General features: G+C 42.8%; 1 protein-coding gene across 2 annotated transcripts in view; it reads right to left on the bottom strand.

Moving 5' to 3' along the window:
• Window positions 1-17,264, bottom strand: part of SND1 (staphylococcal nuclease and tudor domain containing 1) — a 2,092,018-nt gene that overhangs the window by 1,959,526 nt on the left and 115,228 nt on the right. For both annotated transcript variants that reach the window (XM_078677758.1, XM_078677762.1), the window contains exons 6-8: window positions 17,143-17,234; window positions 11,521-11,679; window positions 8,530-8,636 (exon numbers count right to left, since the gene is read on the bottom strand). In XM_078677758.1, the coding sequence (XP_078533884.1) occupies window positions 8,530-8,636; window positions 11,521-11,679; window positions 17,143-17,234 (358 nt within the window). The remainder of the gene's footprint in view (window positions 1-8,529; window positions 8,637-11,520; window positions 11,680-17,142; window positions 17,235-17,264) is intronic.

Raw genomic sequence — 17,264 nt, 5'->3', positions numbered from 1 at the left:
AACTCTTGGCCCCGAGGAGTCTGAACGATCTCCCCCCCCCATACGAGCTTTGCGGATTTTTTGGACAGCAGCCAGACCAGTGCCAGAGGATCTAAGCATCCGCTCTGGTCTGTAAGGGGTGATGAGACAATTGAGGAGGGGCATGTGACCTCCCTCCAAAGATGCGATGACATGCATAGAGCTTTAAAATTAATCCTTTCACGGATCGGCAACCGGTGAAGGAACTTTAGGGCAGCTTTAGAGAACGTTCTCTTGGGGAGCCTTAGCACCAGCCAGGCTGTGGCATTTTGCAATATTTGGAGATGGTTGAGACTTCTGGCCGTAATGCCCAGATATAGAAGATTGGCATAATCAAGTCCCGATGTGACCAGGGCATGCACAAGAGTATGTCTGGCACCAACAGGGAGCAGGTCAAGGACATTACGTAAGGTCTTGAGTATCCCAAAGCACATTCAGACTACCCGATTAACCTGGGGAGCAAATGACAAGTCAGTCAAATAGTACCCCAAGGTTTTTGGCCTGTTGACACGGCACGGAGGTAGGGCCCAGGCAGTCAGGCCACCATGCCGAGGACCACACAGATGCGCCCCCCCCCCCCACCACGAGCACTTCAGTCTTGGAGCCATTCAACTTCAGGCAGTTGTTAGACATCCAGGAGCAATTTGTGTAATGCTCTCTCTGCAACAATCTGGTTGCGAGAAAAACAGGTAATTCAATGGATTGATTAATATGAAAACTGGAAACTACTTTAGAAAGGAACTTAGGATTTGTTCGGAGTAACACTGTTTCTTTGTAGCTGGAAGAAAAGTTACTCCGGTGCTAATGCCTGAATTTCACTGACGCTTCGAAGAGAAATTATAGCAATTAAAAAGAAAAGATTCCATGATAAGTATTGCAATTGACAGGAGTGAAGAGGTTCAAAAGGAGGACCTATGAGCCATGTTAATACAATGTTTAATTCCATGCATGTGCAGGAGGAAGCCTGGGAGGAATTGTTTTTTTGGGTGCCTCCATAAAATCTTTAATGGCAGGAATCTTCAATAAGTGCTGTCTATTCTGCAAATAGGTTGCAAATAGCCGCCAGGTGTAAGCGTAAAGAAGTATATGCTAACCCTGTTAGTAAATTCAATAAGTAATGAGTGTTTGCACCCTTGCATTAACAGGATTGATGTTCTGTTGTTGACCGTAAAGAACAAATCTTTTCCATATAGCCGGATAACATTGCCTAGTGGTAGGCTTACGGGCTTCATTAAGAATAACCATACATTCTTGTGGCAAGTTTAGGCATCCGAACTCTAAGACCTGCAAATTTCATTTCCTTGGGATTGGAGTGTCTTAATATCCCTTTGTTTTGTGTGAGAAGTTCCGGCTTGAGGTGAAGCTTCTCGTGAGGAACTAGGGACAGTTCCAAGAGTGTTGAGAGCCTGGGATGGCGAGCCCATGTTGGCACAAGGAGTATCATTAGGAGATGTGTTTGCATTAGTTTCCGGACCAATAATGGAAGAAGTGGTAGAGGCGGAAAAGCGTAGGCAAATATCCCTGATCAACTGATCTATAGAGTATTGCCCTTGGACTGTTTGAGTGGATATCTGCTTACAAAGTTTTTGCATTTTATTTGGTTGCGAACAGATCTATTTGTGGAAACCCCCACCTTTGGAAGTATGGTAGAAAGATTGTGTGGTTGGAGTTCTGATTCGAAGATTTGTAGCTACGTCCTGTTTAAAAGTTCAGCAACTTGGTTGCTAGTCCCCTGGACATGTTCTGCTAAGAGATGAATGTTGTGGTGTTGCCCCATATTTTCTGTGCTGAGATAATTGGAGAGAATGTGTCCTGCCCCTTTTTAAATATAATACATAGTGTTCATATTGTCTGTTCGAATTAGGACAACTTTGTGTAGTAGGTGAGGTAGGCAGGATTTCACTACTAGGTGCACAGTTTGCAGGTCTAAGTGATTGATATAGAGATCCTTGTGTTTGGAATCCCATAATTCCTGGATTGGGAGGTTCTGGAGATTAGCTCCCCAGCCTGTAAGGGAAGCATCTGTTGTGAGAATTATCTGTGGAACTGGGTCTAGAAACGGCTGCCCTTTGGATATATTCTGTGGATTGTGTCCACTGACGAGAGAAACATTCTTGGAGGTCTCATGTGAAGTCTGGCATTTGGGACTATTGAGATACTTGATGCTATCATGCCCAAAAGCAGAAGAAATATTTTGTCTGGCATATAGTTCGCAATTTAAAACTGTTGAATAAATGATACTATGTTGTTAATTCTGTCTGGATTTGGGTATGCCAGTGCTGAATGTGTGTTGAGCATGGATCCTAGATACAGCTGTATGGTACGTGGTTGTAGATTTGACTTTTGTAGATTGATGGTGAACCCTAATTGATGAAGAATTAGGGTTTGTTGAGTATTGTGGTTGCATATCTTTAGACTGCTTGCTTTATTTAACCAGTTGTCTATCTATAGAAACATATGCATGTTGTGTCTTCGAAGATGAGCTGCTACTACTGCTAGACATTTGGTGAATACCCTGGGTGTGGTGGTAACCCCAAATTGAAAAACATTAAATTGATAATGGTTGCCCCGAAATTGAAACCTGAGAAACTTCTGGAGTGCAGGATGGAAGGGCATGTGAAACTACACCTCCTTTAGATCCACGGTGGTCATGAAATCTCCCTTTTTGTTAATGTCTGAGGTGCAGGTATTATTTCCCCGACTTCATTCTCTAAAATGGTTTCCTCTATAGAATAGTTTTGTACTAGAGGTTTGTCTGACTTTTACCCACTGCCTCCAGTGTCAGAGGAGGCAACTCTTGCAACTTGCTTATAGGTAGGCCTCCGAAAGGACCCATAATATGTGGTGGTATGCAAAGCCCCAATAGATTTTGCGACTTGTGTCCTTTTGAATTTTTTCTAGGGCTGGGTCTACCCGAGGTACGAAAAGGTGTTCTTTGTCCAATGATAGATGTAAGGTTGCCTGCTGTACCTCTAGTTTAATTGCTGAGACACGAAGCCATGCAGGTCAACGTAATAGAATGCTAGTATCTTATTCCCGAGCAGCGGTATCTGCTGCGTGTAAGGCACATTTTGTGGAGTTATTAGTCATCAGTTTACCATAATTTGCAATGTCCTGCCCTCTTTTGTATGTTCCCCTGGGAGGTATTGGAGGAGCCCCTCCATTGTGTCACAATGGGCCCTCTCTTTTTCTAGCTAATAGAGCATGGCTATTAGCTTTGCACCAATGAATAGATGCTTGGGCAGCTACCAGTTTTTTAGAAGCATCTATTAATTAGATTCCTTGGCCGGAGGTGGCACCTCTACTGAGGTTTGGGAGCTGGCCCTTTTCCTTGAATTAGACATGACTAGGGAGTCTGGTGTTAACTGACCTCTAATGTAAATCGGATCTGAAGGTGCAGCCATATATTTTGTCAATACGTGGTGTTATAACTCTAGCCTTGACAGGGTCTTTTAAAAATGTCCTCTGCTTGGTGTACCATACATTTTAAGAGTCATTGGTATTGTGCCCCCTTTTGAGTATTAGATAGGGTTTCAAAAAGTAAGTCCTGTTCTACAATCTTAAGATGGCATCTATGACCATGCGCAGTATTACCAAGAGGAGGAGTCACACAACCTCGTGCCTCGAAGTGAACTTCTTGGAACAAAAAACAACTTGCAATCATCCGAGCCCAACACTAGATAGTGAACTTATGCACAGCATGTACATGCCTCGAACTATGTGATATATATATATATATATATATATATATATATATATATACACACATACACACACACACACACATATATATAAAGAGACAATGAGAGAGAAAGAGGACATTTAACAGGGAACTGTGTAATAAGGGCTTATATTTGGGGCCCTAAACCACAAGATCTATGTAGGAATGGAATGTAAATGACACCAAAACCACTAGATGGTAGCATAGGCACATGTTACACAAGAAATTAGTTACTTACCTGTAACTTCAGTACTCCAGCATTGACATCTCATATTCACATGCTTAAATCATTCCCTGTCATCAGGCCAGGGACCACTGGTAACTTTATACAGAAGTAAACCATGTTAAAATGGTCATATGGCTCAATAGTGCTCATTTAATAGCAAATCCACCTCATTTGAAACAACCCAAGCTTCAGCCAATGACGTGGTAGTGATGGCTCTCCGACTCATTCTAAAGGCCATACTAGCTTAGATTTCATTGCACAAGTGTGAGGAGTATGACAGAAGTGAGCCTTTGTATGAGGAGCAGAGGGGGTCACATGCAAATTTAATAAAAATATTAATGCTGAGAACTGGAGAAATAGATAAGTAACATTCTCCAGCATTGGATCTTTCATATATTCACATATTTTAATTAAAACAGGAAGCAGGCTCTTAACTGAGAAAAGTGGTAAGAAGCTGCCTGCCCATCAGATACTGCCTCCACATCCAGAAAGTTATGCTTGGTACATGCATGCCTACTATTCCATAGTTCCGCTTGTCAAATATCTTGTACAGGACTCTGGTATAAACAGCAGTAGTAGTAGTCCCTATGATTGTAGTAGAATGTTCCTTCATTCTAGCCAGGAAAATACGTTTTGTCTTGTTTCAGCAGAACATGAAGTAGGTTGACAGCCAATGTTCTATAACTGATCTATGACTTGTTTGGACAGTGCAACACAAACAACGTGATGTATGGAATGCTTGAATTAATCTCAGCCACTGGCAATCACCTGGAGCTGCATTCTAGTCCATCTTGTATTAGGTACAGGCAGGATGTGGCAGTTCGGCCTGGGCTGCTCCTATTGGAGACGGAGCAAGGATGATTTGAATGTGGCTGGGTAAAACAATGAAGTGGCATTGTGTGCAAAAAGAAAAAGAGCGGGATTGCGGCCAGAGTAATTGGATTGCGGCCAGAGTAATTACCAGAGGATGAGAATAATTCAAGTAAATCCATCACTTTTTTGTCTGCTTCTGTTAGGACAGTAGGCAGACTTTTCCTAGATGGCCGAAAGACGCAAACAGCTTGTCCAAGTACATTCTAATGCACCTGCACACATCATGCTAATGCATACATTTCTCTGTTGACATTGGATTAGGGAAAAGGGAAGAAGAAACCGGTACAAGGAAATAAAATTCTGTAGGAACATTTGGCATGAACTTTGTAATGGATTGTAGGACGACTGTCTTGGTAAATCAAAGAAAGGGCTCTTTTATGGTAAATGCAACTATCCTACCCCTTTGTTTTGCTGATGTGAGGACCAGCAATGTCTCTGCCTGCCAAATGATGAAGCATTGAGTTTTACTCAGTACCGTGTGCAGCTCCTGTTGCATGGGGGCTGTAAGCAGTAAAGTAGAGAGCCCTAAAGAGACCATTATAAATTGTTTCTGAATTTTTGAAAATGCAACGATGAGGAAATGTCTGTTCTTCTAAACATGAAATTGCTACGACATGGACACTAACTGAAGAGTATTTTAGACCACTCTTGGCCAAGTCCCACCAAGTACTGGATGGTGCTGCATGAGACTGGATTAAAGCTCCTGTCTTTGCACCATTTGCTGAAACTGTTCCCACTTGGCGCTGTAGTTTATAGTTGCTGGTGTGCATGCCTGCACCACAAGGCTCCTATAGTCTGCTGGAATGTCCAAGAAGCCAATTGTAGGTGTGCAGGTACCAGACTGTCTTAGAGACAGAAGTTGTGTTGGAGTATCGCCCCATTGTGTTTAGAAAGCAGAAGAGGGGGAATTGTTCGCAAGATTGCTGAATATACAGCCAGCCTCAAAGTTTATGTATCTGTTCTGGTAAGGCCTCACTGGAGATACGAGGACCATGGCCTGTGATCCAACGGCGTATGCGGAAAACAATCAACTAGGCCATCAAAAATGGATTTGCCCTTGAAGTCAGTTTGCTAGAAACCACATTTCTTGTTCCACGAAATGGCAAACTGATCTACTCTAGGTCAGCTGATATGATGAAGTTGTAATCCACATTTAGCCTTATTGGACCAACCCGTGCTGCCCCATGAGTCATTCAACTCTTTTTCTTTATTGTGGAGTTCCTGCAGCATGGGTCTCATCCTGAAACTGTAAAAGGCTATCTGCCAACGCAAAACAGCATCAGGCCCAGGAGTGGCTTTAACAATCTGACACTGTTTTCTTGGACCAAAATGTTTTCACCATGGTTTGTTGATTCACTATTTTTTCTACTGAGGGGAAGTTTTTATCTATGCATGTGTGCAATATTTCTCCTTAGAACTGAAGTCTTGTCACTGTGCTGACAAAGTATTTAACATTCAGCATCAAACCCAATTTGTGGGGCAGGATGATGCATGCAGTTGTAGAGTTATATGCCTCTTCCTCGGATGGAGCTTTGATGAGCCATTTGTCTAAGTAGATTGTGGTCTTGCCGTCTCAGGATCGCAACTATCATTGCCAGTAACCTAGTGAAAATCCAGGTCACTAAAGTGAAGCGCTTTCAATGGTTACTGCTGCCTCACAGCTAGGAAGAGATATTTCCTGTGGTTATGATGTATGGGTATGTGAAAATATGCACCCTGAAGATCGAAGTTCTTTAAAGGTCTCCATTGTTCAGGCTTTTTTTTTTTATTAAAAAGTATATTAAGCTGGGTCAGTTTGTATCTTTCCCTTTCAGGAGAGGAGGAGAATCGCGTGGTGAAGCTCCCACAAGTATTGATCTTTCCTTGCTGGATGATTGGATGGTTTCTGTACAATATCAAGGATATGTCTTGAATCAACTTTTGGAAGCACCCAGTGGTCTGCTATGGACTCCCAAAGCATGGACAACAGATTGAGATTTTTCCCTTTTCCCTTGACTGGACATACTTGGGATGGCAGAGAGGGAGGATTGGAGGAAGGTTGGGATTGCAGCTCAAGAGTCAAGTCTACTACTGGTTGTTCTGGGTGAAAGGCTGGAAAGCATCCTATCTAGATTTGCTACGTAGCTTTGTCTTTATCTCTAATGAACAAATAGCCCTGGTCGTATTCCCCTTGCCCAGAGAGGCAATACGTTTGTGTTTTAACACCATACACAGTGAAACCTCCTTCGTATGCTTGAGCGTCTAGAGCCACAGACCACAGTTAAACCAGGGTGCCTACACTGCAAAGACCCAAGGAAACATGCATTGTCCGAGTCAGTTTTTATATTTTGTAGGATATCTGCCATAAGTTTCGCAAACAGGGTTTGCCCATCAAATGACACGTCCAAAATCTTGGATTGAACTCGTAAGCAGAACTCTAATGAGCAAACCAATCCCTGCCAGTTGGGAGCTTGCGTTAACCATGTTTCATATGCTACTAAACACTTTTTGGGGACTACAGCCGTTTTAACATGGTTTACTGCCATTTTAGATTATTGGGGAACACCCACCTGTTAACAGGGAATTATTTAAGCATGTGAACATGTCAGATCCAATGCTGGAAAAGTTACCATTTACTAGTTTTTAAATATGGTTATATTGGACGGCCTTTATTCAGATACATGTTTATTGAAAATAAAACTCCATGCGAAATATAAGATTTGGGAGTAAAAACCAAATACGGATTCGTTTTGTAGTTGGTAAAGTATCCTACATCTTAAGCTATATTTCAGTATTACTACCACCTCCTTTTTAACCCCTTGCATGCTGATGACGAGCTCAGCTCGTCATCAGCGTTACCTGCCGTGTGCTGATGACGAGCTGAGCTCGTCATGTAATGCGGTAATTTTTAAAATGCCGCATACCGCGGGAAAAGCCGCCGCACGCATGCGGTTAAACAAGTTTCCCTCATATGGCATCAAGTACTGTACCAAATCCAATTACAGAACCTCCTTTTTATGCCGGGCGCAATCAGCCAAATTGTTAGTCAATTCAGAACACTGCTTTGAGCAGCAACTCATCAGCAGTCGCACTGGACCAAGCACTAGCCTGGAAGATCATCCTTGTAAATTGATAAGCATTGCCCTTCTCTCCCAACATAATTGTAGATGTAACTCTTTGAAAAGCAATAGCCTTGGTTTTCCCAAATCAGATTTTCTTCAGTTTGTTTTCTAAAGCAAGTTTTTCCAGCTGGCAAGGAGTCAGACGCTGGACCTATTTTCAAGCATCAACATTTATATGGTTATTGCCCCTCTTAATTTACCAAGAATAATGAATAAACTTGTGTACAATGCATTCTGGAATAGTCCTATGTGGTTGTGACCAACAATTCTGGAAACCAGTTAAGTCCAGTTTCGTTAAACTGGTTTTTATGAATTTTTATCCTTGAATGGCATTCATCGGGTAGACCAAACAAAGCTGCCAAAGCCAGTGCTTGGTGAAAATGTTTTCATCAACAGTGTTTTTCTTTCTGGGGATGAGGGAGGGGGACATTATGGCACACCCTTCCCTTTTTAACATTAAGCTTTTAACCTGTCTTCTCCCCACTTCTTACTCTACACCTCCCCCACTTGCTTAATACATATATACATATACATATACATATACACACACATTTTTTAACATGATAGAGGCCAAGTAAATCCAACTTTACCTTTCTGCTGCTCGCAGCCTCTCCGCTCCCTGGGTGTATATGGCAATGGACCAGTCCACGCAGCGGGCAAACCCTTCCTTTAACAGCAGTTCTGTGATGTTGCCATTCTGAAAAGAACATGGATAAAACATTAAGTTACGCTTATTGCAATTTTGTATGATTTACTTCAAGTCTCAAGGAACATGCAAGCTGAACGGGGGGAGGATAATTTAAAAGCTTTTTCAAACTAACTGTTTTTAACTTTGATTTTTTTAGAAGAGAATATCTGTAATGAGAATCATTTGAAGGATAGATCCAAAGAGATGCACATCAAACAGCAAGTCTAACGCCAAGGAAGCAAGTTTGACTGAAGGGGAATTGACAAGTATTTTAACAGCAAACAAAAATTTACTAAGAAGAAAACTGGAGTCCTCTAGGTTGCCAGGTGCATGCTCTGGCTGGATTTCTAGAAGAATCCAGAACAGTCATCCACCCTAAACTAGGTGGGTGCCAGTGAAGGGTGGTTAAAGTGCACTTAAGTATACCAAAAAGTGATGGAGGAATTAATCTCAGACACTGGTAATTACTTTTTAGTATACTTCAGTGTGACAGGTATGCCCAGACGTAAGTCCGGTGCACTCTGTTCCACTGGGTCCTATGGTTGCTTGTTTTCCGGTTCAGGAAGGACCTGGCCTGGCAGTTCGGGACGAACTGTTGCCAATGGAGCAAGGTCAAAATTGATTTCCTTATGCAGATACCAAAACAACAACAACGGTGGACCTTCTGTGCCGCACCTCGTGCCAGTTCCTATAAATGTAGACACAATGCAAACAACCCCTACGCCAGCCGTTGAGTGGCGTTACTGTGTTCCAGATCAAAGATTCTTAAACCAAATGGGAATGCACAGCTCAAAAATAGTCCAATAGGCCAATATAAAGCGAATAGTAACTTCTTTATTTGAAAATATTTCTTTTTTTTTTTTAAATAACATTAACTTGAGACATTCCAGCCAACGCGTTTCATTCCCGTACAGGGAACTTCCTCAGGGCAAACAAAGTGTCACGTGTAGAAGTACAAATTGAAGTGCGAAAATTCCCAGAAACAGTGAGGCTTGTAGTTCAAGGCAAATGTCCATTCCCAAAAAGTGATATATTCCTATTCGGTCATGTTTGGAAACGAAACTAGTTCAAATTGGTTGCTCAGGCAAAGTGAAAAGATCCAACCATAATAAGTTGATGATACAAATAGTAGTCACTGACCAGGAGGTAGCTGTAGTAATCGCCCAGGCCAATACAGGGTTGGAGGACTTTCAATGTTTCAATCACGGATGGGGGGAAGATCCTTTGCCTTCTTAGGCCCATCCCTCTGGAACAAGATGCCTCATTCCTTACGTTCGGAAGTCAGCCATGTGAAGTTTAGGAAAGCATTAAAAACGTGGCTTTTTAACATCTGATATTGACTGGCAAAATACGCATTTCTGAATTACTAGCGCCGGGAAACCCCTTGGTGGGTAGCTGTAGCGCTATACAAATTAAATAAATAAATAAAATAAATAAATAAATAAATATTGGGTCAATAAGGCGAAGGTAAGACACAACCCAACCAAAAACAGGTGGGAATCCGTAGAGATCCCCCAGGTCTGGCCAAATGTATGAGGTCGCTAAGGGGTCAATGAAGCACAGATCAAAATTGGAACGGTCTCTTAATTTTTCTAATTGTCCTCCATGTATTCTCCTACAGCAAATTTCCTAAAACCCAATGTATTTCATCATGATCCCAAAATATTCAAAGGCTAAATATGCCGAACATCCGAAAAACTATTGTCAGTCTTCCTCCTGTCTACCATTTTCATCCATTCATTTCTGAATATAGTAGGGGGTCTGGAACTGAAAGGTGAGATCAACAACTTCATACAGTAGCAACATTTACTGTTGTACATCTTTATAAAGATGGAAACGTCTCTCTGAAGAACAGAGGACGTCACAGCTCAGATGCAGGCGCAGACTAGTGGAGGAAGCCTTCACAGACCCTTAAAAAAGATGAGGGAAAAGAATGATACCGGGAGAAGGGCAATAAGGAATTTAAAAAAAAGTTTGTCATGGAAGAATAAAATCATCTAAGCAAATAATTAAAGATCCTGGCAGCGGATTAGAGAAGCTGATAGAAGTACTTCTCTAGCCGTGACCCACAAAGCAGAAAGTTCCAGCTTCAACCATCAGCAAAAAACGAGTAGCCACCAAATGAGACTAAATAACCAACTACCAGAGTAATCTGCAATCATCATACTGGAAGGTGTCAACAAGTAGCTCCGTTGTATTACGATTTAAACAGAGAAAAGAATGAAACGCAATTGCTGGATTTGATTTTAGATCCAGCATGCTATTTTTCAACATTTGCCTGTATTCCTGCCTGTTTCACAATATTTCACATTAGATGAGCCAAATCTATAGCTGTAGTGAACCGCTAATATAGGACTACGTTTTGTGTGGTTAGTGAATGGGGGCGAGGGAGTATTCCAACCTCATTTTCAAGCTCTCCAGAAAGTTTTGGAAGGATAAGGCAACATGGCTTCCAATCAAGAGGGTACAGCCAAACTGCTCCAATGAGTAGGGTTTCTCCATTTCAGGAGGTAGTTAGTCTCAGATTAATGGGATCAACCATGGGTTTTGGTGTATAAATGAAGAAACATCTGATAAATGTTGGCTTTGCTTCGCCAATGCAGCACAAAAACAATAAAATAAGCCACCCACAAGCCCTCACTAAACACAAATGTTATCACTGGGGTAAAGCACTAAATAAACAGATTTAATAAGATGCAACAGTATTGCATCCAAAATGAAGCGTTATTAGAAATAAGGTTCCCAAAAGCTTTACTGCATCAGTGTCAAGGGCAGAACTGTACAGGAATGTAGAGCAATGGTCTTGATTAGTTCGCTCAGATTAAGAAAAAAATCAAAGGGATTCGAAAAGCTCACACAGGGATTCTCAAGTTCTTCTCTTCAAAGCACTTACCGGGTGAAGAATGGTCCCCAGCACATTCTGGTTGTGGCAGCTTTCCAGGACAATCTGGACGTCCCTCTGCAGCAAGCGCGATTCAGTAAAAAATTTGGCCTCTGCTGCAAAAGGTTCAGGTGTTTCCGTGCCATCTGCTTCCCTCTTGAAAGTTGGGCACTGCAATGTTGAATTAGAAGGTAGGCGGGCATTAGTGAAACTTGGAATGCAAAATGTTTGCTTCTTTGAACTAGAGCTATACAAAAGGGATAAACTCATTAACGAGATCCGCTAACCTTTCAATAAAGCTCAGTACAAGCATAAACATGGCAGATAAGTATGCATGTTTGAAGCACTTGTAGAGTCCTCTCACCATATTTTCGCCAATATACAAGAAGTACCTGGGTAGTTTCTAGAGTATGTAAACAATGTACTAGCTGTGATTCCTGGAAGCTATAGCAACAGTACTGTAATTACTTTGGGGTTCAGCAAAATGAACATACATTTTAGCCTGCCACAGCAATGGATTACCTGCCCTCTTCACACAACACTGGCAGTTGGTTCAATTAGATATTGTTGGTAGGTCAATTAGATATTGTTGGTAGGTCGCAATCACTGCATCACTGTACACTGCCCGTTATCCTCCCGGCTGGATCATCAGACACTACTCAGTCTCCTGCTCAGTAACTCACTGCTTTGTAACAATTACTGCAGGGCGTAGGACTTTAATGCCCCATTGCCGAACAGAGAAGGAAGTAAAGAATGGCGAGGAGACTATTCAGTGATAAAATTAGTCTGTGTGAAAACAGGAGACTAGCCAGGGTATTTGTAAATAGGCTTAACATTACAGCTGGGAGGAGGTGAGGTTAGGTGGTGGGTCAACGAAGGTTCAAGGCGAGTCATTCACGGTTAATTTTCAGGATTACCATCTATTAAGCACTAGTCTCATTAAGCAAAAAATAGTACATTTATTTTATTAGACTAGCTGAAAAATCTAACATGAGCCTTGCTGGACAATTCAACCAGTATACGCCTACAAGGAAAAGAAAACTTCAAGAAAAATCCTGGAAACCAAAACAGTCTATCCTTATCAAACAATACAGAGTGGGACGTTTTGACAAATCAGTATTAAAAAAACCCACAGAAGAATGCCAGATTGGTTATCTTATGTTATGAACCCCACTGCCTCACAATATGTGCAGGATGAGGGCCTGAAGAGTTGGCTTGCCACTTCCTTCTAAATCACTCAAAGTATTTACACCGATTGCCCCAGTTGTGTGAAAAAGATGATGTTACGGACCCTGAAAAGCATCTGTTCTTGGCATGTAGTGCTTTAGAACCACATGATTTGCATACTCTTGCCATCTAGTGTTGGGCCCACATGTGTGCAAGGTGCTTTTCTTCGAAGAGGTTTTACGAGTCACGAGGTAGAGCAGCAACTCCTCTTGGTGACAATGCGCACAGGCTTCAACTCCATTGTTGGATTGTTTTCCCGCAGGTAGGTGAGAATGGAGTGTAAAGTAAGTGTAAGTAAAGAGATGTCTATGTATATAAAAAGGTAAAGGAACTGCAACGGTCACAGGTGCATGAGGAGGAGGGTGAGCGCATGTGAATCTACAGCACTGCATGCCAAGAACAAATGCTTGCAAGGTAAGTAAAATAATCCGTTTGAGGCATGTGTGGCTGTAGATACACATGCTTTACATTGACTACAAAGCAGTGTCTAACCTGTGGGTGTTGCAGTTGTTTACAAGAGTGTACTTAGCATAGATTGACCGACATTAGCTTGTTGGTGTGCTAGAACATTCACACCATGTTTAGTGAAAGTCTGTGGTGTAGACCATGTAGATGCTTTGCATATATCAGCTAGTGGGATACTGCGAAGGAAAACCATAGAAGCCCCTATCTTGTGAGTAGTGTACACTAGGGGGTGTACGTGAATTGCTTTTGGTTTTAATGCAACATGTCTGAATGCATTCAACTAGCCATCTTGCAATGCTTGATTTGCATATAGGCTTGCCTTCATAAGAGGGGGAAAAAGCAAAGAGTTGTTGCGTTTTGCAAAAGTCTTCAGTTCTGTCAATGTAATACATAAGGGTTCTCTTAACATCTAAATGTTTGGAAAATCCTGTCTGCAAATGAGTAGGGTTGAGGAAAGAACACAGGCAAGTCAACTGATTAAGGTGGACACGAGAAACCACCTTTACAAGGAATTTTGGGTTGGTGCGAAGCACCACTATCTGTGGTGCTGGAAGAAAGGCTCTTCTAAGGTTAGTGCCTGGAGCTCACTAGCACGTCTGAGTGAAGTAATGGCAATTAAAAAAAAGAGACCTCCCAAAATAGATATTGAAAGGAGCAGGTATGTAGTGGTTCAAATAGTGGACCCCTAAGTCTTGTGAGAATAATGTTAAGATTTCAGGTAGGTGCAGGTGGAACCCAGGGTGGAATCACTCTCTGAAGACCTTCCATATAGGCTTTGATGACTGGTACTTTGAATAAAGACAAGTGTGGTCTATTTTGCAGGTAGGCAGCCGGATGGAAGCGAATGGAGATGAATGAAAAACAAGAGAGCTTAAGATGCAGCAGGTAACAAACCATGTTTTTTGTACCGTAGAATTAAATGTATTGATGCTCTTATGACACTAACAGAGAACTCCTTTCAATTTACTTGCCTAGTGCGAGCTTCTTTGAGATTGTTCAAACATTCCGGTGGTAGATTGAGATAGCCAAATTCTATGACCTCAGGGGCCAAATTGCTAGGTTGAGTTCCTTGGGATATGTGTGCCTGATTTCTTCATGGTTTGAGTGAGAAGGTGCGGATCGAGGGGAAGCTTATTGTGTGGAAGTGAGTAGTGTTGTGAACCGGGGCTGTCAGGACAAGTGGGAACCACTAGTATTAAAGAGGTTTGCCTGAGGCTCCCAAACCAAAAACTGAAGAGGGAAAGGCAGAAAAGTGTACGCAAATATCCCGACCAGTTCATCCATAAAGCTTTGTCTTTGGATAGTGGGTATGGGAAACTATAGACGAAGTGTGGGCATTCTTCGTTGTCCGCAATTGCAAACAGATCTATTTGTGGAAATCCCCACTTGTGGAAATAAGGGTGGAGTTTCGCTAACAGATGAATGTTGTGATGTAGAGCCCAGCGCCAAATGGTCTGAGATAGAAGTTATAACTGTAGGGAATGTGTGTACATGCATGTCTGTAAATAGTACATAGTTGTCATGTTGTCTGCCGGACTCAGACACCTTGCCGATCAGGTATGGTATGAGCGCTTTTAACACTGCGTGAATATCTTGAAGCTATAAGTAGTGGATGTGGAGACCCTGGTGTTGGGTGTCCCAGACACCCTGGACAGTGAGATTCTGTAAATAAGCATCCCAGCCTGTCAGTGATGCGTCTATTGTCGAGATGATGTGGAGAACAGTGTAGAGGAAAGGACGCCCTTTTAACAGGTTGTTTGTGCTCCACCACTGCAGACAGCGATGAGTGCAGCACTAGATCCTCTTGTCAGAAAGTGGTGCATCACTGGCAGCTTGGGAATTAGCTTGCTTGGGAGCGTTGGTAACAAGCGAGTCAGGAGGAATCTATCCGCTAATGTAGATGGGGCCAAATGGAGAGGCTTTATATTTTGTATCCACACTGGGAGTGATGATTCCAGCTACAGCAGAGTCTTTAAAGAGGCCTTCTGCATGACATAACATACCCAAAAGCATAGGTAGGTTGTGGGTGGCCCTGTATGTAGAACAGTGTTTAAAAAAGGAAGTCGTCTTCCAGAGTTTCTTTGTGTAACCCAACCTCATGAACAGTAGCAGCTCCACCAATAAGGTAAGCTGTGGAATCATCAGGAGGAGATGGACGAGGGTGGTATAGGTGTGGATCGGTGTCCCCTGGAGGGTCTAAATTATATGGGGTGCAGGGATCAGTTGGGGGTGGTGGTGTACCAAAAGTGTCATCCCCATGCCCACCCTTGAGGTGTTATGTCTAAGGGATCCCCATCGGAGTGTGTTGGAGAAGGTGAATGTGGTGGAGGAGGAAGGAGTGAAGGTGGTGGAAGCGGAAACAGTGGTGGAGACAGTAAAGGACTGGTGGCCTGGTCGCCTTCTTTTTCTGTTTGGCCAGGACCTGTAGAACAGAAGCCTCTTCAAGGCAGAGTGGTCTCTTCAATATCGGTGGTGCTGGAACCGAAGGTCTGGCATGAATGCACCCTGTGTGGGGCTGGATGGATGTGTATCTGCTTTAGGCAAGCATTCAGTTTCTTGTAATTTGTTTAAAATAGGTTCCACAGGCTAGCCAGGAACAGACTTTGGAGCCTGTTTCGAAGCAGAGGTGTGTTTGTTTCAGGGTCAGAGCCGAAGATGGCTGGTCGGCTAGGTATCTAAAGCAAACTCGGCGTAGAGGTGAACAATGCGAAGGCTTCGTGTGGTGTTTCGGTGCAGAGGGCGTGGCGTCTGAATCAGTCTTTCGGTGCAGACCATGGCCCATAGGTAGTGCTGGTTCAGGGGGCTTTTGTTCGGTAGGGACCGAACGTTTCTTAGGTTCATCGAGACGGGGCTGAGGGACAGGGGACAACGTACTCACAGATTGTTGAGTTGACAAAATGTCCTGCATCTCCATTTCGAGCAGGGAACTGGAACTGCCCTCAAAGAAGAATGCCTCTTCCTCCACCACGGATGGTCCGGGGAGTTCTTCCTCCTCATCTTCGACATCTTTGATGTCAGGAGTATCTTCAATACTGCTCCGCTGCATTTCGCATTGACGTGCTGGACAGATTCTAAGAGTCTTTTCGGAACGTAAAGATAGACCGACCTCGCAACTCTCCTCCCTGTGTTCAGGTGACAAACAAAGGTTATAGACCAGATGGAAATCGGTCTGGGGGTATTTTGCATGGCAGCTCGGGCAGAAACAGAAAGGTGTTTGTTCCATCACAAGCAGGGCATCCTCTGGTGAACCTGGTGAAGATTTAACTGAAGGCCCTGAAGGGTGAGCCACTTGAGGGCCCCGGTTGAAGAGAGTCAATTCGACAAGCAATAAAGTGTTTTGTATCTTGATAAGCAAGATAGAATACGAGATCGAAAACAAGACACCTTAAGACCAGCTAGACTGAAGTGTCCCAAGCCAGAGGAACATTTGGATACTGTCCCATGCAAGCCTGTGGACACTGACAGTACGACATATTTTTCTGGTGCAGAGGACATTGAACAAATATTAAAAGCAAAGGTGGGTGTTCTTTGGATAGTCTAATTAAAAACCGCAGGACTTTGAAGTGAACTGCACAGTGTGAGGGGAAAAAAGGTAGCCGAGTGTTTCTGGAAGTTTCACTACTCTGCAAATGATGGGAGCAAAAAGATGCATTTGTTTTAAAAATCGTTTTTTTTAATGAGATTTGCACAGAGGGTGGCAATGATTTTCGTGCAAGAAATCCACAACAGATAGATGGCCAGTTTTTTTTAAGCTGCCAACACTGTTCAAGAGCTCCAATGGACTTTGGCAGAATAAGCCATGCAAGCAGAACCACAGCCTAACGAACTACAATGTCATAGTATGGATAAGAAGAGAAGTAGTTAAAGCCTCCTTCAGGGCAGTCTTCTAAAAATGAATATGAAAGTAGGGCAACATGTTTTAATCGCCTGGAAAAGACTCACCTTAACGCCAGACAGCATGACGGTCACCAGGTAGTAATCCGGAAGAAGCAAGGCTCGCACCACACTGCCATCGCGAACATGCTCGATGATTGCTAGGAGCACAAAGGGAAACCAATGTAATC

The sequence above is a fragment of the Lissotriton helveticus genome, chromosome 1_1 (assembly GCF_964261635.1).
Source record: "Lissotriton helveticus chromosome 1_1, aLisHel1.1, whole genome shotgun sequence".
Taxonomy (NCBI): Eukaryota; Metazoa; Chordata; class Amphibia; order Caudata; family Salamandridae; genus Lissotriton; species Lissotriton helveticus.
This window is presented reverse-complemented; position numbering and strand designations above follow the sequence as displayed.